The sequence below is a fragment of the Salminus brasiliensis genome, chromosome 9 (genome assembly GCF_030463535.1).
Source record: "Salminus brasiliensis chromosome 9, fSalBra1.hap2, whole genome shotgun sequence".
NCBI classification, from domain to species: Eukaryota; Metazoa; Chordata; class Actinopteri; order Characiformes; family Bryconidae; genus Salminus; species Salminus brasiliensis.
The window spans coordinates 13131615-13157870 of NC_132886.1; the positions used below are offsets into that span (position 1 = coordinate 13131615).

The following is a 26256-nucleotide window of genomic DNA, read 5'->3' on the forward strand; positions in this document are numbered from 1 at the left end:
GACTAGTAGTGGATGGTTTGAAGTAAATTAGGCATGAGAGCCTACTTTCAGACGCTCATACGGAGTTGTGTTTAATGAGAAAGCTGTTTTTAAAGGAAGAAACATGGTATTGGGACTGGTATTGGCCAACAGGCCAAGCTTCAACATCAACATCAGCGTTAGAAACGTAAGGTAGTTTCGTGCCATCTCTCGTCAAAGTATTTAAGGGGATGGAATGAAAAAAACCATAGTAGTATTTAACAGAAAACAAATGATTTTGATTCATTCTGACTTTCCTCCACTGCCAGTGACGAGGGCAGCAGTTTGTAGGCAGCACAGTGGCACAGTAGGTGGTGTGCACGCCACACAGCTCCAGGAGCCTGAGGTTGTCAGGGTTTGAGGAGTTTGGGTTTCCTCCAGGTGCTCCGGTTTTCTCCCACCTGCCCAAAACATGCATGGCAGGTGAATTGGATATGCTAAACTGCCCCCCCAAGGAATGAGTGTGTGAGTGAATCGGTGTGTGTGTGGCACCTGCAACAGACTGGCACCCTTTACAGGGGTCCATTAAATGTGCCTGCTGATTCAGAGCAGGGTTGTGCAATACCATCACATTAGGTTGAATAGGATTTTTGCCAACATTGTCCAACCTAGGGAAGAAAGCATTTGTGGTGAAGGGGGAGACGGGTCAACTATGCATAAACGTTGAGTATCACTCAGATGCAGAGTTAACCGGATATTTTCATTGACAGAATTGTTTTTAAAAATCGTAAGGCCGTCGGTCATTGACATTAGAATACCAAGGGCGACCTATTGTAAATATAAATAATTCATACAGTGTCCAGTAGGTGGAGAGCGTGTGTGTGTCTGTGTGTGGAATTAAGTGCATGTCACCACTACAAATAATGCATACACTGTTGCAGAAGGATTGCCTGCTGTGAGATTTTCTTCAGGTGAAGAAAGTGTTTGCAGGATCAGGAATCCCCACATTCAGGGGGTCTTGTGTGTTTTACTGGCCTCTACTGTCATTGCGAAGGGGGGTGGGGAAAGGAAAAAGAGGGGAGAGAAGGGGGAGGAAAAAAAACCCACACACAATTCATCTGCTGTGTGTGGGGCTGACATGAGATGACCGAATGGTCATACCCATGTGTTCATTTTTTCTCTATGCCTTTATAAATAATTAATATATTCATAAAAAAGAAAATGAATAAAAAATAGATCACAATAGATTGTGATAGAATATTTAAAACCCTGTCTGTCAAAAATGAACCCATCACATCTGCACTTTTACCCAGGTACTTACTGGCGGGTAAACCAGAAGGGGTTGAGCACAAACGGAAGCAGGAGTGAAATATCCTACGAAGTGTCTAGAGAGCTCATCTGTGGAAAGAAGACAGTTCACTGCCGAGAAAGAGGTGATGTTTTGACTACTACGAGCAAAGCGTGGTTTTGTACTTTGCATCTGACTCCAGCGGCATACCACATGAGAAAAGTGGCAGAATCTGTCTCTCGTACACGTAGCTTGGCCAAAAAAAGTGGAACAGCTCTGAGGTGATTTTCAGCTGCTTGGGTTTTAGGTGTTTTCACATGAATAACTTGGTAGAAGGGTGTTTTGGCCATGAATGAGAGATGAAGGAGCTGTTGGGCACTCGTGCGAGGACATAACATCATATTTAACGGGATTTAAATGGCCAACGAGTTTGCAAGTAACATACTTGCAAACTGAGATAGTGGACCAATGTCAGAGGGCTAGCCCGGCATTGCTTCCCCACACGCTCTTTATCCCTCTGTGCTATCCATGCTTACAGGTATTGATTAGCAAGCAGCAGGCATTTGTTTTCAACTCAGTTCTGGCATTTCTCTGCAGGGTTGGGGAGAGAGAGAGAGAGAGAGAGAGAGAGAGAGAGAGAGAGCGAGAGAGAGAGAGAGAGAGAGAGAGAGAGAGAAAGCAAGCAGGGGAGCATGGCGTAGTGTGTGTTTATTAAAAAGGTAATTATTACCTTGGCGAGCTCACATCACTCAAACACAGCAGCCATTATGCAAACAACGATGCTTTCCCAGCACTGAGGAGGCGCTAGTATTCAAAAACATGACGCTGGTAGAATGCTTAAATAAGCCCACTCGTTAGCATTCCCTGTAAGAGGCTGTACTGGAAATAACAGGCAAATTACAACCCCCAGAGCCGGCGAATCGGAATCAGACTGAAACGTTTCCATTGTGTCAATATTCCGAGTTACAGCAGCCCTGTGTTTGTGAAGGCTGTTAAAATCCACCCCAGCCACTGAATTAAAAGCTTGCAATCAACCCTGAAGGCCTGTTTTCCACTGCTTTGTGTGTGTGCGCATATGAGTGTGTGTGAGTGTGTGGCAGCTCTCATTAAACAGCCAGTTATTTATCTTTGTAACACAAACACTTTATCTGAGCTCCCAGCACAAGCCATACCCTCAAGTGGTCTCTCTTCAGATATGGACGACACACAGACACACACCCAGCAGAGTCAACACACCAAGGCAGTGAGCGATATCAGTCTCCAATCTTCACATGTTCACACATATGAATGCATACACACCCAACCATCCCCCACCCACATGTGCTGCCCATATCTTGACTTTCTACTCCCCTCAGTCTTTCATCTGTGAGCCAGGAATAAAAGGTAACTCGTATTTGAGGATCTCTGAACTCACTGTAGCCTTTATTTATTTTATTGGCCATCTGAATAAAGAGTGTGTAGTTTGTAGGGTTGGCACAATAACCCTTTGTTTTATTCCAAGACTGATATCAACACCGATTCCAAGGCTAATCTGATACGGATCATTAGCCGATATTCCGTATATCAAAACTATTAGGCTTTAAAACAAGCTGCTTTCATTTCAATTGCTCTACTTAGGATGATCATCTACAAGCAGGCCATTAAACCAGGGCTGCAAAAAATATTGCTTTTTTGGCATCGTCACCGTTATGTGCACATGCACAGTATAGTCACATCCCAGGGGCACAATGGCACGAAGGCAAATTACATTAAACACACCATGCTACAACCTTGGTTGCTTGATACAAAAAGGTAAATTTAGACCAGATGCACGTTATATACCAATAGCATTTAATTTACTCCAATCTTGGATACATACTTGCATTATTAATTTCATGTTGGATCATTGACTCCTGGTGACAATTTGGAGATATTTAATATCTTTACTATTACCAACCTTCTCACTCTACCTACCTACTCACACTACCGGTTCAAATTTTAGAACACACCCAATTTAACTGTTTTAACTGTATTTATTAGACATTTAAGTCCATTGAATAACTTGCAATAGTACAAAGTCCTGCGACCTCAAATAGTACATATTTAGGCAGCAAACTGCTGGGAGAAAATGGTCTTTTTAGAAAACCATTTTAGGATAGTCATTGGTTAACAACTCACAGCTAGTCTGTTGCAATTTAAGTAAATAAGCATTTCCAACCCTTTTATCTACTGTATTACAACATTCAGCACCACAGTATTTCGAGGTCAATGGGCATCCTATTATAATGTCTCAAAGAGGACACTCAACGGACAGAGCCACACTTTTAGGAGGTCAATTTGAGATTGGAGATACAAATTAAGATGGAATGTTGTGAGTACAGTATCCTACACCAAAAAGCTCTTTAAAACTAGAGACTAAAGGTCTGGTACAGGAAGAAGTCCGACAGACTCACATCCACAACATCATCAGAAGACCAGTTTCTGACAGTCAACACTGTGTGAAAGGCAGCTCACATGGCAACACCTGGTAGGTAGCACATCTTAACACTGGACCAAGTCTCTGTTTCTGTGAAGAGGAGACTGGGAGCTGCAGGTTTGACAGGTGGAGAAGCAGTAAGGAAGTCAACGCTAAGATGGCAAAATCAAGCAAAGCCGGCTTGCGTGGGCCATGAAACACTGACCATGGACTACTAAAAAAAAAAAAGAAAAAGAGGATGTTCTAAAACTTACATTTACATTTATGGCATTTAGCAGACGCTCTTATCCAGAGCGACTTACAAGGTGACTCGTATTACAGAGGTGGGTCAGTGTAGTGTTAGCAGCACAGTCACCCAGCCTGGGAATCGAACCCCAGTCTCCCACATGGTGTGGTAGCTCAGTGGCGGGTAGTGGTGTTATCTGTTGCGCCACACCAACCACCAACTAACTTCTGACAGATAGCGTGTACACACACACACACACACACACACACACACACAAATTGGTGTCTGCCAATTGTTGGCCCTAATATGCAAATTGCTGTAGTTTTGTGCAAGGTCATTCAACAGCTTAATGGCAATATGGACCTCATTTAGGGCTGCTGAAACCCTTTGAAGCCAGTGCTAAAATTCACTCAAAGTGTGGGGAGAAAGTCTGACAAGTCTGGCATTTTTTTTTTCCTGTGTCTGAGTTACATATTTGTAAAAATTGTAAAAACCAATGTGGCTCATAGGTGAAGCAGAGTAAAGACTTAAGCACACTAACTGGATACCACTCTCAAGGCTACATTTGCCAGGAAAGGAGAATGTGGCATCCAACCTCACCCTTGATAGGCGTCACTGATTGGCCAATCATGCTGAAAGACGACTGAAAATCATCAACCCCAAAAACATTAATTGGCACATCTCTGCAACCAAATAGTGAAAAGCAGTACAGCTTTTGTTTAGGAAAACTAGAAGGAGGGAGACAAGGCATAAAAATATCATTGTGTCCCAAGAAGGTTTTACACCAAATACACACAAATACTTCAACATTTGAGAAGTTAAAATGGACTAAAAAAAACATACATAAAATAAATAAATCAATTATGATTTATTGGTGATGAAATAAGTAGTTCTGCTGCATGGTTGCAGTATTTATATCCACAATATGCTCAAAAAAGCATATTGTGACCCTGATTAATACTGAAGACAACAATAATAATAATAAAAATAAAAATATGGGCTGTGACCAAAATGTCTCCCTACTTACGTTTTAGGACACTATAAAATCACCCACAATGCACTAACGTGGCCCAAAATACACTGAGTGACGTAACTAAGCAGCAAACAGTAGAGAAAACAGAGCAGAAAAGGTTTGGTCATATAAGTGATCGCCACGAGCCACTGGATGCTGTGAATCAGAGGTTCTCATGTAGCTCATTAATGGGAGGCTAATGTTGCTAAGCAACATATTGGTCAAAGATTATGAACACGGTGTTTTTACTGATTCACAACTCAGTTCATGTGAGTATGGAGCTTTAAATACGGCTCAGCCACTCGGACGCATGTTGATGAGGAAGTGTCTGAATTTGTGTTTCTATCATTGCGTTGTAGCTAAATAGTCTTTTTCCTTTAAGAAATGAGGAAGTAGGGATCCATTTAGAGAGCATCCAAACAAACACATGAAGATGATCTAGTTAAATCAACCTTATAACATTCAGAAATATTTCACTCATTATCTGAATCCTGTTCATTTAGAAAATGTGGACAACAGAAAAGCAAAAGTGGTTACACTGCCCGTCCCAACTAAGAGTGTGCAACCTGTGCGCACAGCTCAGCTTGGCTAGGCTCAGCCAGGCCCCGTGTGCTTTAGCAGCTGTTTCAGAAGCCGAGGTCAAGCCCAAGCAGCCACAGAAGGGGCAGGGGTGTCGTGGTACGAGGGCAACCAATTTGTCAACTGCTCAACCCCATTAGAGCAACACCAAGCAGCTTATTCAAATTCTGCTCCGTTCTCCTCTCTCAAGTTCTCAAAGTTGTGTCATGTCCTCCATCATTCCACTGTCAGCATTTTCCTCACGCTTCCTCAGAGCCTCTTCTTGTCCCTCACTCGCTTGCACTCGTTCTCTTTCACATATGCAGTGTCTCTCTGCCTCTCGCCCCCCTCACGCCACACTCCCTCTCTACCCATCCATCTTTCCCAGCCACCCTCTCTCCCTCGAGTGGCGTCACAAAAGCAAATTGTACATTCAGTATCTGGGCCACTGGTGGGAGTGACTCAGAGAGTATCTCACAAACACACACACACACACACCTTGCACGAGCGTGTCCTCATGATCAGCACTTTATCAGTGTGTCCTCCATTGCCAGGCCACTGTCTGAGTCTGCAGACGTCCTCCAATTTGTCCTTGGAGTTTTAAAGACTGTGCTGCTTTCTCAGTACCCAGTACGAGAGGCCAGACTCACCAGCTACTCGTCCTGCGTTAGACTCTGGGCTCAGAATAGAAACACCGGCAACACGGTAACTGTAACTGTACAACTAAGCAATGTTAAGAAATAAAAATATGGGAAGAGGAACACGCCTGAAGCCCCTCGGCCCAATCCAGCATCCTATAAATACCATCTCTACCTTGTTTCGCAATCACCCACCACCTGTCTCCTCCCTTTTTAACCGCCATCTTATCAGAGAGAAGGGGTCGGGGCTGGCTTCCTACCACAAGCAAAAGCTGCCTGAACTCCAGCCCAAAATTCTTCAGTCTCCTCCCAATTACCATATGCTGAGGGCATGGCCCGAACTAGTAAAATACTTTTAGAGTTAAGCATTAAAAGATGAGTATAGTGTCAGTTTAAACAAGACAGGCTTCTTCATGACAGGCTTCTTTTATGGATGTTCTCATCATCTGCAGGTGATGTGCTGCAACTGACTCCTATTTTACACAATACAAAAAAAAAAAAAAAAAAAAAGGGGGGGGAGGGGGATTCTAATGTTTTCCCCTTACAGGAAAGCTGAATTTCTGTTTATTGCATTTTAGAAAATGGTGTTAAAAGCCAATTCATTTTATTTATTTAGTACATCTACATTCAGTTACAATTCAGAGGGCTGTGATGGAATGCTTTGACAATTAAGGCATCCTAATGCATGAGTGCTGCTTTCCCTTACTTCTCTCAAAATAGTTAAAATGAACATCAATTGTCCAGAAGTTGAAATAATAATAAAAATAAATAAATTACATGCAATGATTCAATGCTTTTGCAAGGGAGGTTTTTGCAACAACAGCAACAAAAGTTGTCCCCGTTTTGTCTGGCCATTCTGTATTGTGCCTTCATTTAAAAAGCAATGTGGGCTGAAACACTCTCTGCAAATGAAGTGGGCAAATACCGAATAGTCTGCAACGCACTGGTTCAGTGAGCTCACAAACCAAAATCATTAAAAATGCTGTGGAGCTGGATTAGTTTTATCTGGGGATTTACTGTAATTCATGTGATTACTTGTGAGATCAGTTCAAACCTGCCATGGTTGTAGTTTTTATAAGTCTGCTAAGTAATAACTCCAGAGCAAATGATCCTCTATAATTCGCAGAACCCAGAACTCCCTCGGTAACAGCAGTCCTGTTTGAATCAGCTTCACTGTTATGAAATGACAAAACCTGCTAGTAAACAATGGCACATATTTTTTAATGATCAGACAACAGAGCTAACTACTCAAATTGGCACAATTCCCAATTATCACAAAGTGCAACACAGGACTATTGCACTCTGCAATACTTTTGATGACAGCATAACTAGAATAAGAATTAAAATGCAGTGTCTTCAAGTGCCTCTCTGCAAGACGATGTGACGTCTGTATTGTCGGGTGATATTTGGTAAATTGAACAGGCTCACTTTATTACCCTAATGCTATGTTTAAGCCATGGAAGTTCATTTCTGTGTGTCCATTTGCACCCATTTAATTGCATGTGATCGTCCAGGCTATGGTGTTTCAATCAGCACATCAAATCGCATGAATTACACTGCTGGATCTCCTCTGCTAAAACTCTGTTAGGACTTAAGCTTTTAAATGATATGAAGTAAAACCTGAACAATGCTTACATTCCATATCAAATTATTTTTTTTAAGTCAGAAACCAGGAAAGCCTGATTTTCCATGATGTAGGTCCTTTAAACATCTGTTTAAACATTACTACTCTTGTGGAAGAGCTTGGCCTCAATGGCATAATTAAAGGTGTTTCACGGACATAAAACACTTTGTTTCATCACAAACAAAGCAACCCAGGGGTAGCTAGTTACCAGTGCCCTTTCGGAGTGTGTGTGCACAACAGATCCTAATTACAGTTTTGCGTCTATCCGATTTGGCGACTGACATGTTGTCATAAATTGTATCCTTAACTTAATTATAGGAGGCCTGAAAGACTTCAATGTGCAAGAAAACGGGTTTGTTTCCCACAGGCTCTGTATATATGAGGTGGACTGTGTGTGTGTGCATGCGCAAGGCTGTTTATTTGGGCCAGCTCGTTTAGTTAGTGTACATTATTAAGCAATGTGTCCACTTCTAGGCTGCTTTCTCAGCTGCCATATATCATTAGGGCGTGTGTCTGTGGGGGAGCATATGCGGAGAGACAGAGAGAGGGGAGAGAGGGAGGGAGAGAGCCCATTTGATTATGTGCACTGGAGTATGTACATCACCTCGTTGAAGTCCATAATGGTGTTTGTGAGTGTCTCTCACCTCATTGCCGTACATCATTAGGTGGTGTGTGGTAATGAGGGCTTTGAAGACCACCACCCAGCTGCTGTTGGCTGTCCTCTCAAACAGGGTATCGGCCAGCTGGGGCACGTTCACGTTCATCTCATTGGTGCAGTGGATCAGGTCTGGAATTGAAAACACAAAATGTCACTGATGCAGCAGCTCAGTTCCAAAGAGACCATGAACGTCTAATGCATCAGACTGCACACACACAAACTTTCATGAAAACAGTAATTATCATACACACCAGGACATAGCCAAGTTAAAACCCCTCATACACACATGCAGAAGACCTGTTGGCCCAATGGGTTTAACACAATTCCTAACTCAACATAGCAAAGGTACTAGATCTTTCAACATAGCAAAAAAAGGCATGAAAGACATGAAAAGACTATGGCCCACTGGTGGGCTAAAAGTAGAAAGAATAGCCCCACCAGTTTGTACAGAATCACCTTGTATTACATCTTAGTGCATAATAAGCCTTACTGTGTTAAGGGAGTTACGACCCCACATCCATTATACAATTGAAGGCCATTCCAATTCCAATCAATTGCGCTTTACTGGATCCATTACGGCACATGGCACTTAGACCCCAACGGTTGCCACTTTTTTAACGTAACGGCTAACTGCAGCTTCAACAGTTCAGAGAGATAAAGGTGTTCTACATCAAGCTCAGCCGGTAGCAACCAAGGCAAGCAGCTTTTACACCAACTTACACAAATGAACACAAATAAACCTTGTTGGGGAGCGTTCACACCTGTAGTCTGTTCCAAATCAGGTCCGAATCATTCTTCTGCTTATTGGTCAGACAGGGTGGGAGTGAGAAAGTAATAAAGGAAGATGGTCCTGTATTCAATACTACTGCATATTTCTGTGCAGTTTAACATGGGGCAACAGTAGAGATGGCATTTGTTCATGTCTGTAGTAATTATCTGGACAGTTACCGGGTATGGTTAACACCTGGCTGTGGGAGTGGTTTAGCTCAAACTTGTGGAGACCACCTGATAGTTGGGTCGAATCCAGGTCTGATCACGTCCTCACCACAAACGAACTGCTCCAGAGTTTGTTTGGGACCAGACGCTTCTCTTTACAAGTCTTGTTTTGGCCCACATCAGAGGGCAATTACTGTATTCACACCTGCCGAAACGAACTGCACCAAGAGCGAAACCGAACTAGAGTCAACTTAACCAAACTAAAAACTGCAGGTATGAAAACACCAGAACGACACGAGTTGCAACGTTGCAAATATAGTCAAAAGCCAATAACCAGCCTGTATTCGAGTGCCGCAATGTAACTCATATTAGTGTGCTACATGTTCATCTTTTATTAGAGGATTTAAATTGTACAAACGCACAATAGAAATTAGAAACTGCATCCACATGAAACACTTGGACTAGCTACAAACTAAAGTGTGCCAAAGACGAGAACGTGAGACATAATAAACACAGCGTACTGTTATGTTGTCACAAACATCGTGTTGGAGTCTGTACTGGGACATATCATGTCTTGAGTGTGTCCTTATGTAGCCTACCAGTTCATAGACTATACAGGTCACACAAACCAGCTATTGGATTGTGGACTAGTTGAAAGAACATACAAGCACATGAAAGAAGCTTTGACAACATCTTCTGTGAAAGACAGACTCTTTAAAAATGCAGTGGAACCTAGTTTCTTTTAACGTGCCTGCACTGCCGACGTCGGGCTACACAGTTCTCACACACTCAAAATTCTGCCGGCAACCGGATTGAAAAATCATCACACAGAGGAAACGGCAATGATTAGGTGGCAATTTGTACAATAAAAGTATGGTCTCTATTACAGCCAAAAAAAGAGACACCAATCTGTATGCATTCATGCATTTCTATGCAATCTGCCACACGCTGTTTGATATTTGTTTAATCTCTTAAACGCAGAGCACTGGTGCTTCCGGACCCTGGTAATAAAAAATAAAGTAGTAATCACAGTAACTGAATATTGCTATCAGCAATAGCAGCCCTGAGAATCGGGAAGCAGCATGTAGCTGCACAGTTAAGACAAAATACAGCTCATACAGTCAGCCAGCTGCACTTATTGTATTTAATAAAATAATACCGATGAAAAGCAGATAACAGGTTTAAACCTCAGGGTTCAGGTTTTACCATGGTTTTGCTTTGGATGCTCTCTAGAAGCTCACACGGAACGGTCGGTGTGCTGCAAGATGAAAATTGAAAGTGAAGTGTTTCCATATTTTCGACTTCTTTAGTCATACAGAACTCTGCTAAATTACTGCCAGCCTGTATTTTCCCTTTTTTCGCTCGCATGATGCAAGCCAACTAAATCAATAACATGATTCACTGCCTAATATTTTTATTACTAACATTATCAAATCAAAGTTGACTAGCTGTTGTAAATACAATACATGCAGAAAATGTCTCCTTTTAAGACCCGATATTAATCATAAATAAAGCCGGTCTAAAAAAACAATAGTACAGCACAGTGTCAGCAGAGTGCTTTGTGCCTAATGATAATCACTTAAAGCAACATTATGAAAAATTATGTATAAATATAAAGATATAAGATAAAGACAAATATATAAATAAATCGGTCTTGGTTGCAAACAATGACTACACAAACTAACCTTTTTTCCATTTGTTAGAAAGCCATTATGAATCTAAGAAAAGGAAACCAACTTAAGCTCTTTGACTTCCTAATCATGTTTCCAAAACGCACTCTTGTTCGAACTGGTTTATTAAAAACAACGCAATCTGTAGGTTTGACAAATAAAGTTGTAAGCTTCTGCTGTGCTGCGTCTGGGAGAAAAGTGGGAGTTTGAATAGATGTTAATTACATTACGTCCCTGGGTGAGGAAAAAAAAAAAAAAAAAGAAGAAATCAGGGTCACTGTTACAATGACTGTCTACAGTTCACCTCTCTTCAAATGAACTACCTTTTCCTTCCGCACTAATTTTTAGAAGAAATACCTCTACTTACTCACGCTCACACACTCCGACAAAGCACAGTAGGGCACACCTGTGAAGGTCCTCTGGGCTTGTCCATTGTTTTAATGAGGAGCACTAAACTAGTGCAGTTCCCAGCTGGAGAAATGACTGATCACAGCCGTCACCCAGAAGAGAGCACGCCGCGCTGTGCTATGACGTGTAAATCACCTGTGACCTGTAAATTATAATAGGATGGTACAGTGGATTTGACTGAGGAAGCAGCATGCTGATAGCAAGAGCTGTTATTTATGCGGTACAGTACTCTGGACCTGAATGTATGTGTGGATTAGTTTAGGTCGTTCATTTACATTTTCTCCATATTTCTTCACAAGTTATTCAATTATGCAGTCGACTCAGGAGTGTGAAGAGGCGTCCATGTAACAATGTTTTATTTATAATGTGGTTCCTCCATTTCTGTCTGTCTGTCTCTCTCCCTGGCCTTGTACTGCAGTCCTGTTTCTCTCTCACTCGCTCTCTTTCTCCCCCTCACACTGATGGTGTGAAGAGGAGTCTGAGAGCTGATTGGTTCCTGGGGGGAGGACAACAAAGAGACAGAGGGAAACCGAGAAAGGGGGAGAGAGGGAGACGGAGAAAAGGAAGAGGATATGTGGACTTAAGACCACATTAAGACCAGAACAACATATTTGGATGTTATTGATCACACAGCCAGCTGTCTTAAGCAGAGAGAGAGAGAGAGAGAGAGAGAGAGAGAGAGAGAGAGAGAGAGAGAGAGAGAGAGAGAGAGAGATTTCTCTACAGTACAACACACCACTGACTGTGACATTGTAGGTAATCTTGTAGAAGTGGCGATGCATGGCTGATTTCCCTCACTCAGCCTTGGCCAAAGCCCCGAGACACTGCGCAAATCCACCCGTCTCAGATTTTCACACACACACACACACACACACACACACACACACACACACACACACACACACACACACACACAGAGAGGGAGAGATAAGCCAGCAGCCCAAGGCAGTGCATTTCACACCAATGTGCGCGCACATAAACATCCACTCATTCTCTATTCTAACAGAGAGACGAGCAGACATTAGGGATGCAGTGATACCCTTGTTCTCTCTAAATACAGATTCAGAAAAATCTGAGCTCAGGTTCAGATAACTGGTGGGTGATCTGGCATAAATACTGTATATCACAATTGCAGGCGTAGTGAAATACTGATGTATTGAAGAGTTACAATAATGTTTCAATACTGTATCAATTCTCCAAGTACAGAAGTATTAATAGTTTATGTAAAGATTGGTGGTAGACGGTGGTTCATTTTGCATATTGTTTGAAGCCTAGATGCTAGATAGCAATCTTCAGATTCCACTGTTCTCATTGCAAAGAAAGTACACTTTTTTTTCTTTACTCACATTTAATACCTCATGATTAGGGCCACTATTTATTATATCTAATCTAAAAACAATCTATTGTTCGTCAACATGAATAATCAATTAAGATTATGAATTGCTCAACTTCCAAATAACTAATGTAGATTTTTAATTTAGCGTGGTTTTATGCATTTGCTAACCAACAATAAAGACCGTAAGGATAAATACCTTATTCAGAAATTCACTGTTTAATGAACTTTCCTGTAAACAGAACAACATTTCAATATATTTTTCCAAAATTTAAAACTATGAATGTGCACAGGAGCAGCAATAAATCATAAAAAACTAAAATCAGTTCTCTCAAATCAGTTTTCCCATCATTTATCGGATCAGCAACAAAAAAAAAAAAGTTTAGCTTTTTGACACAGTCTGGCCAGAGCCACAAAATCATGGACGGTCCGCTACTAACCAGCAAGCAGATTGGCTTTTTTTAAGATGGCAGGCGGGACTTTCATTCATTTATTTTCAACCACTTTAAACACCAAAGTGATTTCGCTGCATATGCGCGGCCGCACTGCCTCACGGTCTGCATGTCGTTATTGCAGCTCTGCAGTCTTCCAAAACGTCAGAGACACATACATGATAATGCTACCAACTAATCAACTATAAAATTATTTGTCAACTAATTTGGTCATCAATTTTAGTCGATTAGTTGAACCCATACTAATGACTCTTTTTATACTATGACAATATCAGAACATCTGCATCGTGATGCATATTGTATTGGCTAGTTCTTGGTGATACACAGCCCTAAATTACAATACTTCACAATACTTGGTTTTCTGCTATTTGATATGTTGGAATGGACAAAACGGAACCAGTTGTTCTGTCATGGTACTGTCTAACAAAACAGCTGGTCAGTGTTCTTCACATGCTGATGCAGAGGTGGGCAATATCACTTCTTCATATAGTTTCATATAGGGCCCAGCCCATTCCCTTCCCCTACACTCCACTCAGCCACTACATCTCTAGCTCTACCAGGTACGCTCCTCCCTTTCCATGTTGCTGTGCCGATCCATGATACATTCAGCAACACTATCTTTCTACTGCTATATATTTAAACACAAAAGAAAAGATTTTACACCCACCAATTTAGATTGTTGTGGTTGTTCATGATCCGATTAGCAACATTCATAACTATTAACACATATTTACTAACACGAAAACAGCAAGAGCTTACTTAGATCATACTTGCTGTGGTTGTTTATGATCCGATCAGCAACACTTCCAATGGGACAAGAAAGATAACCGGCCTTTCACCCATATGCTAAAAGCCTACTATAAATGAATTGTGACCTAATAATATGCTTTACCGAACATATACCAGCTATCATTAGCGCACAGCTACACATTTCATTACAAAGAGCATAATTTGTTCTATTTAACTGGGTGCACTTCTGTACACTAGGAATAAAAGTCTGTGTATTAAGAGCTAGACTGTTTTTAAAATCGGACACTAGCAGTGCAGAGCGGTGACCACAAACAGGCCCAACTAAGGGGAATAAGGTGATCCCAGGTACGGACCGGTTACCAGGGCCAGCATTTGTGATGCCTCGGAGTACAACCTGGCATCACATTCCTTTCGGTCTTACTATAAATCTTACTAACAGAAATGGATCAAATATCAGCGCTACTACCCTGAAACTTTATGAATACGGGGCTCTACAAAAGCACTCATGTCTTGAGGCAGCAAAGCACCTAACCATGAACAGAAAGCAGAGGTCAACGTACCTGAATGTGCTCTTGTTTTCAGGATCTCCACCAAAGTTTATAAAACAATTGTTTTATAAGGTTTTGCAGCTGTTTTGACTTATCCCACCACCGGGTCAGTGAACTAACCCTGACTTTGAATAACTTTATTTATTAAATTTTCCTGATTGACTGTACAGACATTACTACATTTTGGATTGAAACACTATATAGGAAAGCAGTCCAGATTGAAAAACATCAGATGCAATGCATCATATTCAACAATTATTTTATATAATGCAACCAACTTATCTACCATTTCTACAAACACCAGCATATTAGAATAACTACACATTGCAAGGTGATTTGAACAGTAGTATATAAGGGAAATAAAACAGAACAGTTTTACGGCACCAAGACTCAAACTCAATATCTGTTGTGTAATTAATATCCCACCAGACACAAACACACACTCACTGCTTACAAAAAGATGCACTCCCTCAAAACATCAATATTACAGACCCTGTTCCTTTCACACATCTTCACACACATTGTGAACAGTGTGAATCCTGTCAGAATTCAGGCTCTCCTGCCGCGTGCGTGTCGAGGTGCCGGCTCAGCAGCACGTGACGAGCGAACGAATACAGGTGCTGCCAGGAGACGAGGCAGCAGCATGAAGTCAGGGGGTCAATAAGGCTGCGTACATACTGGGCCTGACCCCTGAGGTCATGAGGCCACTCTGAGCTCCCTGTAGCTGCATGAGAAGCCCATTGTTAGAGCAACACAGAACGGGCTCTTGGATTGGTACCGGACTGCTCCTGATACAAGTTACAGTGGAAAAAAATAAAGAGTAAAAAAAAAACACATCACTGATTTCACTGCAAGATTGAAATGAGCCCTCTTACTAATCAATATTTTTTACTGTGAGAATTTACACCAATTACAGCCAGAGATGAGTGTTTGTGTGGGTGTTTTGATGAACCAAGCAATTCGTGTAATTTAGAAGTGAATGGATTATAGTGCAGTTTCAAAATTTCTGTCTACATGATTAAATTGCTAATATGTAAATGGTTTGATATAAAATGCTTAATTCCAGAGACACTTGATGTAGTGTACATCACGCTGATGTAGTGACAAGAACAAGAGGATGTCCAAAGAGTTTGATGCTTAGTTTATTTTACTGCTATGGTGGTGCGCTATTTTTACATTTTTGTCACATACTATTTAGTGTGGTAGTATGCAGTTCGGGCTGCAGCCCATCATGGTTTATTTGCCTGTTTATTTGTCAGTTTTTAAAATGCTGAGACCACACAAAAGGCCAACATTAACCTGCCAATAATAATAAGCCCATTTCACACTTAAAACCCAGTACACCGGTCTTGCTTTATTGGTCCACACAAGCAGCCAGTAAACAGTAATTTCACTGTGATAGAAGCGTGCACAGTCACCATGAAAGTCCCATTAAACAGGGCATGACTGCTTCAGCACAAATGGCAAAACGGCTTCTTCATTTCTTAAATCCTGTACAAAACACGGTCCTGAAAATTCTACTGTACGAGCAAGACCAACACAGAAACAGCAGCCATTCTGCATCGCTTTTGCACAGAACCAGCAATGCATGCAGGAAGGAGAGGTTTTACAGTGATTTTGCAGGAAATGCTCTGGGTTTCAAACAGGTAGATTGCCACATCTGTCTTCGACTTTCACTTCATGAGTTCTCACACAACCTCTTCCCCATTTAATTTCCTTTGCACAACGTATGTGTGAAAGGGATGCCAACAGCCACACCTCACACTGTCAGTGCTGGTACGTTGTCTCCTTATATTTTCTTCCTTTATCTGGTGCTGCCGGCATTTCATTCAGATCAGAGATCCGTTTTGGATGCCTGTTTATAGCAACTGAGAGAAAGGTCTGGGAGAAATTAGCTGGCTGTCCTCAGAGAGAAGTTAGCACAGTAGCTGCTGAAAACCAGGAAAAGTGGAGAGGATGTGATGCAATAGATCAGTTATGACACATTAAGTGTTCATCACCACCATAATGGCTCAATATTAGGATCTGAACCATTTGAAATGCTAAAACGATGACACATACATCAGCCATTGTTCAGGCTGAGCAGATGCTCATGACTCTACAGATTCAACGAGCTGCTTTTCCTAAAGGCAAAAGACAGAGCGGATATAGTGTTTTGCCAACTTTCATACAAAAGCTATGGCATGTGATCTATTAGCATGAATGTTTATGCTGTATTTAAGATCTCAGCACTGCCACTGAAATATTAATCCTCTATGCCTTCTCCTTTTGTCTACTTTTCGGCTCTTTTTCCAATTTGGTACTGCCAATTTACCCACCCATTTGTAACCCCCTAGCCCCTAGCACCATCAATGTTCCCGACACTAAGAGTAAGGACATTACACGTCTCCTCCAACACATGCAAAGCCAGCCACCGAGAGAGCATGGTCATTGTGATCTCTCTGGTTCTGGACGCTGATAATCTTCTAGACTTTTTCTGTGTCCCAAGTGATCTCTCAGTGAAATCTCAGAAGAAGTGGTCTTCATGAGAATCACTGCTGTGCAGAACACTAGTGGACATTGGCAAGGACATTGGCTGCTACTACTGTTTCAGCTGTGAGACATGCTATTGTCCAGTTATATACAGAAGAGTATGATGAAACATTAGGGGTGTTAACGTACATGTATTTGTTTCAAACAGTCAAGGTACAGAGGTCACAGTACATGGGCTGCACTGCACATCAACAGTAGCAAAATCTGTATTATACAGTCTATGAGCACTTCTATGCATTTGTTTCTCACTAAATCAGTCGTATGTACCAAATAACCTGTCAACAACTGGCATCACCAAGAATGCAAATCTGGGACAATGCGGATATAAAAAGTAGGACATATTTTGGTTAGATTCGTCATAACACACCAGTAAAGGACTGTCAAAACAGTGAAACGGTGTACAACATACAACATCTGAGGTAAATGGAACACAGCATTAACCTGTAAGCTGTTGGATTTGGTACTGTGGAGACTGTAGTGGTTTAGGAGTATTGATATGGTAACAGTAGTCTTGTTTTATGCAATCAGAACAGTAGCACCTGAAGACAAGACTGAGTACAACACTGCCATCTAGCTGTTTAAACACAACTCAAAATGAACCAATGTCTGCCACCAAACTATTAATAATTAACAATCTATACGGTTTTTGTTTCAACACAGTATTGCAAACCACTAAATCGCAGTATTGTGATATAACAAAAATATGTACAAAAGTTTGTGGACACCTGATCCAGTGTTCCTTCCAAAATCAGAAGTATTAAGAAAGATCACAACTCGTCATCAAAACTCATCTGGTAAGGCTTTCCACATCGTTTTGTCCTAAACCTTGCTATGAGAATTTGACTGCATTCAGCCACAAGAACGTCAGTAATGTTAGGTGTTGTCAATTCATCTCAAAAGTTATTGGATGGAGCTCCGTAATTTTAGAGAACACTCAGCTGTTCTACAGCCCTACAATGCTGGGAGCTGTACACCCCTCTAGCTGACACCTGGCATTGGATTCAACAACCTTAGTGCCTCTACTGCCTTAGTAACTTTACTGCCAATGCTTTTCTTTGGAGATTACTCCGGCTGTGCATGCATTTGAACGCCTACGTCTGCAATGGGTGCAGCTGAATTCACTGATAAGAAGGACTGTCCACAAACCTTTGGACGTAGCGTATGTTGAAGATGCAAGCTTCTCAGTGGTATCTGAGCTAGTGAATCAATCAGGATGTGCAACGTGAAGAACAGGAAACCTGGCAAGAAGCCTGCGGTGCAGAACATTAGAACAGAGAGTGCAAGTGTGCGTGCGTTCATGTGGGGGGGTGGGGGGGGTATACGCTCGAAAATTGACCAGGTGGCCAGACGGTCTGCACCTGGTCCAGCTGTCCATTAGAATTCCGCAGCTGCCAGTGACCTCTGGTACCAAGAGAGGTAATTACAGTCGATCACAATCACTAATCACCGACCTCAGATCAGTTCCATCAAGTTACCACTCAATCATCGTCCATTACCAAAGTTAGAATAAAAAAAAAAAACATCAGGGACAATCTGCGGTTCCAGTTTGAGAAATCATGAAGGCCAAGTGCAATGACATCCGCCTGGATTATAAGAAGTATGGAGGAATCATTTCTGTAGGGTTAGAAATGTAACTAGAAAAGTGAAGAAAGAAAAAACACGATGGTTGCACAGCATAAGTGGTTCCCATGTCCAAGCTTTTGAGCGAATGTGCTTCTTTCTAGGGTTATTCTGGTATACCAGGTGTTTACTAGGTAGCTGCTAGTTTGTGCGTATAATGTTGCCAAGTGGTTGCTATGGTGTGGCAAGGCAGTTGCTACGGTACCCTAAGTGGTTGCTGAGGCATTGCCAAGTGGTTGCTGTGGTACCGCCAAGTGCTTGTCTAAAGGTTACTAGTATATTTGTACCATTATGACACAAGAAGGGTGCACTAACCATTTTCACTCTGCAGAAACTCTCATCCAATCTGTATACTGGCCCAAATCACATGATGCAGAACTACATTTTTGGATGCAGTTTTTTAATGGCTTTCATGAGTACAGAATATGCAACAGAAATAATTAGGAGAGTCCCACTGAATTTGTTCAGGACAGATGAACATCGTACAAGCAGGTAAAAAAATGTGGATGACGCAGAATGAAAGGGAAAAAAAAAAAAAAAAAAAAAAAAAAGAGGTGTGGTGGTATTCAATCATACAAGCTCCCAGACCTGTTTTCTTGTGCTGAAAATAAAATAAATAAAAACAATAAAAACTAGATTCCTTACCTGCAGATCAACCATATGGGAAAAGTGTTTGAATTTAGCGAGTGTCCTGACTGTAATCAGCCGTCTGCTTCAATGGGTTTTTTTAAAAGGGAGGATGCCAAAGAGAATGCTTTTCCAAATACACGTCTGTGTTCTCGGTGCCTTGGGAATAGCCCTGGAACCACAGATGGCTTAAAATAGCTAGATTCCTCCTTTTGAGGGTTTGTTTGCCGTCTCTGTCTCCCCTCCTCCCTTTCCTTCTCCACTGTGCGTCTGCGAGCTGGGAATATGGATCCTGCCAGGCGATTTTGCGAGCCTGCACTCGCTGATCTGGGATCGGTTTTGTGGTTACTTACGAAACGCTTAAGCTGAAGATTTTTGTAAGTAGGTGGCCCAAGATCAGTGTAAAACAAGAGCAAATATGATGACGAGGGCATATTTGCAAAAGGCCGGAGTGAGATTCCTGCACAGTGAGCTCAGCAGCACAGCTCTGTGGAATACCACAACCATTCCCTAAACCTCATTCCCACATCTCCTGTTCTGCCTCGCTTTCACCATCACTGCCTCTTTATACCGCTCACTCGCTCTCTCTCGCTCTCTCTTCTCTCTTTCCTTTTTTCTCCTTCCTTTGTCTCCTCAATTGCCTCCAGCTGCCTATAGAGGAGTGAAATCATTAACAGAGAGACACGCATGCATAACATTTCAGGGGTAAAAATGGACAGAATTGTTGTCTTGCTTGAAAACAAACTGACTTCCTGAATTGAGGCCAAATATGTAGACAGTTTGTCAATTTCAAAAAGCTCTGACTGTCAGTCAGCAGTGTTTTACAACCACCTAAATAACCATGCTACCCAGACAAACTGCTTTTTAAATATACTCAATCACTACGGCAGTGAACAATTACTTCTGCATTCACCCAACTGTCAATTACAGGACTTGAAACCTGCTGGAACAATTTGTCTGGCCTTCCCTTTGGTTTAATATACATGCATTCCTTTCAGTTAAAGGTTTTTAAATAATTAAATAAATAGTAATTATTAATCTACAACAGAATGCGGACAACTCAACACTGCAGTCTCTGAACAGCATGCTGAGACTCTGAAAGGCCTTGTAATTAAGAGACCAATTTAAATGAACTCAATCACTCCGATTTATGCAGAGATGCATACATTTAATATACAATATACACTACTACAATACTTAATACACTACTAATAATGAGCAATACCAACTAGCAAAAAAACGAACAAACAGGTGAATTGGGGTGAGCAATAACGGTATTTATCATGATCAATTTTGTTATTGCAAGAAACAATTCTAATTTATTTATATAGCACTTTTGACAATGGTCGTCATAAAGCAGCTTTACAGAAATCCGGGTCTGAGCCTCTTGAGTAAGCCAAAGGCGACAGTGGCGCAGGAAGAAAAACCCTTAGATGTGTTTTTCTGTGTATTCTGAAATGTCAGTGCTTACCAACAATGAGCAACCGCATGTTTTATTCCAAAACCGATAGCCCCTCCTGCTAATACTGATCACAAATATCAGTATATAAAGTAGTAAGCCTGATAAATTCATCATACCCAAACCCAACTCACTAGCTAGGTTTTCCCCATTAATCAGAAGATGCTACCATTGCTGGGAGCACCTGCACTTGGGGGGAGAACAACTATGCTTTCTGAGGCTTTCAGCTCTGGGTGGCTGATCAGGGCTGGGTGGCTGGGTGAGATCAGGGCTAGTCTAGTTCGCAATAAAGCCATGCTAGCTCTAGCATTATAAGCATTATCTCTCTGGTACTTAAACTCTGAACAGAAGCAAATAAAGTCAAACCTTCTCAGGTGCCTAGTTTTGTTCAACTAAAATGACAGTTGCTTGAAGGAATACAACAAATATTTTCACAAGAAATAGTTAGTACTCTGGCCATACTAAATTTTGGTTACCACACTTTAGGCCCTAGTAATTTTAGTAACCCATGCAAAGGTCAACTGCAATGAAAAGCAACAAGCCGCAAAACATCACATATACATATATATATATATACACACACACACACACACACACACACACACACACACACACACACACACACACACCTTATGTTACAGAGGTGGGATTTTTCAAAGTACAAAATAAGCCAAAGGCCCAGTGCCACTATAAATATCCTGGCACTTGGAGCATGCAAGATACAGAAGCACTGCATGTTCCACACAGTCACTCTGCCTCCTATCAGCCAACTCCGAGCCAGAGACAATTTACACACCGATCACTGAGATCAGCTGGTGGCATACAGTGTAACTGTAAAGGTTACGGTCGACGAGGAAACAACTGGTTGCAGGGAATCGCCTAGAAAAGAGCAACCTCAACCCGGAGCAAGCGTGCTCACTTCGCGGGAGGGGTCAGAGTGCAACATCTGTTTGTTGACTCAGTGAAAATCTCAGTGCTGTTTGGTTAAACAGGAAAGCAAGAGCACACTGTGACAAAAAAGCCAAACATCCTACCACTTTAAATTACAGTGACTGAGACTTACTCAGCCATGTTCCTTGCGAGGTCAATGAACAACAATACAGCAGGGGTGTAATGACAGACATATGTCCTAGCTCAGGGCAATTCTTAATACTGTGGTCAAGGTTCTGTATGGTTTTTTTTATATTTTGTGTGCTAATGTCTTGATTTTACAGATTGGCCTGGCTTGGGGTGGTTCGGTTGCACCAGCCCTCTCGTAGAATAAGTAAAAAAAGAAATAAAACAGCACAACAGACAGACAGACATCTAGTTTTGGTCACTTGGAGTGGTTTCCACAAATAATGGTAATTCGAAATAATAAAAAATAAAAGACTGAGAAGTAGAGCTTTAAATGTATTTTTTATTTCACCACTCTGTATTGACAGGTACGGGAGCTAATCAGACCTTATCAGCCAGTCAACAGACTGGTTGGTCTGCCGAGAATGTGATGAGATCAGCAGTATGGCGCTTGATACGATTCAGGTCAAGCAGCAACATGTTCTGACATTGGGACAGGAATAAGAGCAATAGCCCAAACAAATACAATAGTTAGGGTACAGTGAGATTAGTGCTATCACTCTCTGACAAGCTGCTGCAATGTGGCCTTCAATCTCAGTAAATTGAAGAAACAAGAAGCTACAGCAAAAACAACAAAATAGCACAGCAAGATGAGACTGTTGCAACTGTTGACTTAAAACGATGACTATTATGCAACACAAGTTTCCTAATAGGAGTTGCACTCACGGATTGAGCAATATACTCAAAGACATGGCAGACTCAACATGACCAAAACTGTCAAAAAAAGCCAAATTAGCACAAACAAGCCAGGTTTTAACATGCTAGTTTACATGCCAGTCTTTCAGTCTAAAGTAAAATGTGTGTGAAAGGAAATGTAATGTGTACAAACCAAAGGAAATGCACACCATTGGTAGATTCAATCGCTGATATGTCTTGCTTCAGTTTTAACACAACATGCTTAATCACAATATGTCACAACTAAAGGCAGGAGGGCAATGAACCCGACTTGTTAGACCACAAAACAGGTGGCCAAAAAAGGAAATTCAAACTGAAATCGGTTTAGCCCACATTGAAAACAACAGACAAGCCACTAGCGTCTACAACCAGGTGATGCATCGTGAGTCTTCTCTATGTGATTCTGCATCCATACAACTTACATTGGCTTATAGATAATTAGTTTTGTGTGTTATTAAACAATGATTCTCCTGTTGCAATGGTACGCGTGTGTCAAGGGGTGGGATATACATTGAAGGTGATGTGTTGGAAGCAGGACAAATGGGCAAGCATGAGGATCAGAGCCACTCTGACAAGGGCCAAACTGTGATGGCTAGACACCTGGGTCAGAACATCGTCACAATGGCAGGTTTTGTGGGGCGCCCCCGGTATGTAGTAGTCAGTACCTACCAAAAGTGCTCCAAAGAAGGACAGACAACCAATGAACCAATGACAAGGTCCACAGGGCTCATTGATGTGTCTGGGGAACGAAGACTAGCCCGTCTGTTCTGATCCTATAGGAGAGCCACTGTAGCACAAACACTGCAGCAGAAAGAGTTGATACCGGCTATGTATTGTGGGGTCCAGACTTTGACAGTTTAGAGATGTTTTGGTGGCTCACAGCGCATGTATAGTACGTGAAAGTCAATTAAATAAGAACACAGTATAATACTCACAAGCGTGGAGTACCTTAGTGCTAACAATGTAATTCACAGATGGCGATCATATTAAGTACTTTGAGTGTTTATTTTATTTATCTAATAAACAGAAAATAACAATGATATTAACATAAGACAGCCGTGTAGGCATGTTTTCTTTATTTTTGCTGCAGAAATCATACTGCACCAAGACAACACAGTACAATAGTTACTGAAATGTAGTTTTGAAACCTATTAGATGATTTAATTTTATTTACTTCAACTTATATTATTATACTTTATTTATTTTGTATATATTTTTTATTATTATTTATTAATTTCTTTTTTGTTATCTTTATCTATTGGTGAATGGAGGGACAGCAAAGTAAGAATTTCATTGTACAGCGTAACTGTCTGTTTCTGCTGTGCATATGACAATAAAACTCTTGAATCTTGAAAACATTCAGATGCAGGCCTATAAACCTAACAAGACCTAAAGCACAGTGCATTTGCATCGGTCAGCTTCAACTAAGCTGATGTTATTTGAGAAGACAGACAAAAGAAAAAATGAAACCGAAAAATAAAGAAGGCCTTTATCACCACATCCTGGCACCCTGAATCAAAGCCAAATCGAATCGTGCCAAGGTGCCTCGAGTTAGATCTCTCTCTCTCTCTCAACACAACTGGTCCATCACCGACCAAACAGGTCAATCACTCCCTCACTTCCCTTTAAAGCTCTAGTTCTGTATTATGAAAGTCAACCGGAGAACAGAAGTGTGCAACAGCCTCTGATTGTAGGAAGTGTTTGTTTGAGGCATTAGTGAGTCACCGGTGTGGTGAATGGTGCGCCTGCCTTGACCTTCACGGTTTCTCACACTTCTGATACAGTGGCTGGGTTTTAAAGCAACAACATAGATTTAGGAAGCTGTAGTGGCATTAAGATGTTATTCATTATGTCCAAGACATCCAATTCACTGAAAGTGGACTACGAGTTAACCAAGCTGGAAAAATACCATTTCCACATAATCGGGGCAGGCAGCTGCAACAGAGGCTAGTCCCCAGCCAGGGTGGATCATTACTCTCCATGATGGTCAAAATTTCACTCACAACTGATACCCCGACATTTGGAGGGGGTGCCAGTCAAGTGCGTTTGACAGCCAAGACTTGAGTGATGTATTATAGCTCTGTGAAGGTACTGATATGGCGGTATGAGGAATACCAGTCTCTTTTCTCATCGTTTCTCACAACTTGAGAACAGCAGATCTTACTATAGTCATATATATTGTCAAACAGACTAGTTAAATAATTTATCATACAAAAATACATTTTCTTTTTAGCAGAAACAAGGATGATATTTTAAGGTATAGTACAATTTTTTCTTTTTATCCCATTTCCAACATTTCTGTGTGTCAAAATCTTCTACGCAGCACTGATTGTACAAAGATTGAAGAAACTAGAAGATTGAAGAAACTAGAAGACTGTAGAGCAGAAAGAAAGCATAGTTTTAAAAAATCTTTATAGTATAAACCTTAGTGCAGCTGAGCTGAGCTTTAATCGACAAGACTAGACCCCCTAGTCTGCATCCTAGCCTGAGAGTTGAGAACCGGGCATGGCTTTACATTCAGATCCTGTAGGACTCGTGGCAGCCTGGGCATAGGGGTCAGCGTGTCTGACGGCACTGGCAGTATGAGGACGCAGTTAGCTAGATAGCTAGGATAGTTCAGTTACTCACAGTCCAGGTGTTTCTTTTTTGGTCCGCTGACTTCGTGTGTTGTGGCCTTGCAGACGGCTTTGCTGATCGCGGATCCGGTCATGCTGTGCTGAGCCGCGGCGATCCGATCCGTGATGGACTGGCCTGACATCTTCTCCTCGGCTTCGAGCCACCACAATTAACTAACTACAGAGCACTCAGTTGAGCTGATCTCTCCCACCAAAACGCAGTCAGCTAGCTAGCTAACTACTTAGAAAAAAGACCTCGAGTCAGTTAAAGTGACCGACTTATAAAAAAAACGCAGCCAACACGGGTTATACTGGTCCCCGTTAACAGGCTCGACTTGAGAGCTAACGCTAGCACTAACTACGTTTCGTAACAAAAAAAAAATATATATATATAATCTAGCTATCCTAGCTATCTACCTAGCTAGGACAAATACCGTCGCAATGGCTTGTGTTGCAACTGTCTAGCTAACTGATTCGCTTAGCTTTTGTTAGCTAATATAACCATAACAGCATTCAAACCGAGTACAGGTCCTAATACTGAGATCTGAGCATATAGGAATACTACAAATGGACATAGCTAGCTATCCGTCAACCCAGAGCAGAGGACAACTGGAGGAAACGACCACGTAGACCACGGCAGCTTATCAGTTTTCACAGATTATTTCAGACACTGGTAGATCCTCGCACGGGCGTCCTGATCAGAAGTGCATAGACATCATGAGCTAGCTGGATAAATACACACTAAGCTGGATGATCAGCTTGCTCGTTAGCAGGCTAGCGCTGACCGCGTTAACGTTAGCTAGCTAGCTATAGCTAGTTACTGTGAACGGACGGGTTGCCAAGCACTCGGTCACTGCGTTAGTTACGGCTGGCAAGTCACTAGCAACGAACTACCTGCTAGGCTAGATAGCTACACACACACACACACACACACTGCAATGGCAGCCAGAAGTCTACAGAGTTCAACAACCAAGACAAGCTGCATTTATGGGCTATAAGTGATCTCGCAGGTCAGCCCAGGTCAGTTGTCTGGCTCGATCGTTAGCTATCTAGCTACTTTTGCTGAATGCCACCAGTGAGCTGCCGAGCTGTAAGACA

General features: G+C 41.7%; 1 protein-coding gene across 12 annotated transcripts in view; it reads right to left on the reverse strand.

Annotated features, from left to right (window-relative positions):
* Nucleotides 1-26249, reverse strand: part of LOC140562077 (phosphatidylinositol-binding clathrin assembly protein) — a 77533-nt gene extending 51284 nt beyond the window's left edge. For all 12 annotated transcript variants that reach the window (XM_072687467.1, XM_072687468.1, XM_072687470.1 and 9 more), the window contains exons 1-2: nt 25172-26249; nt 8404-8546 (exon numbers count right to left, since the gene is read on the reverse strand). In XM_072687467.1, the coding sequence (XP_072543568.1) occupies nt 8404-8546; nt 25172-25301 (273 nt within the window). In that variant the 5' untranslated portion in view covers nt 25302-26249. The remainder of the gene's footprint in view (nt 1-8403; nt 8547-25171) is intronic.
* Between the last annotated feature and the right edge of the window lie 7 nt (nt 26250-26256).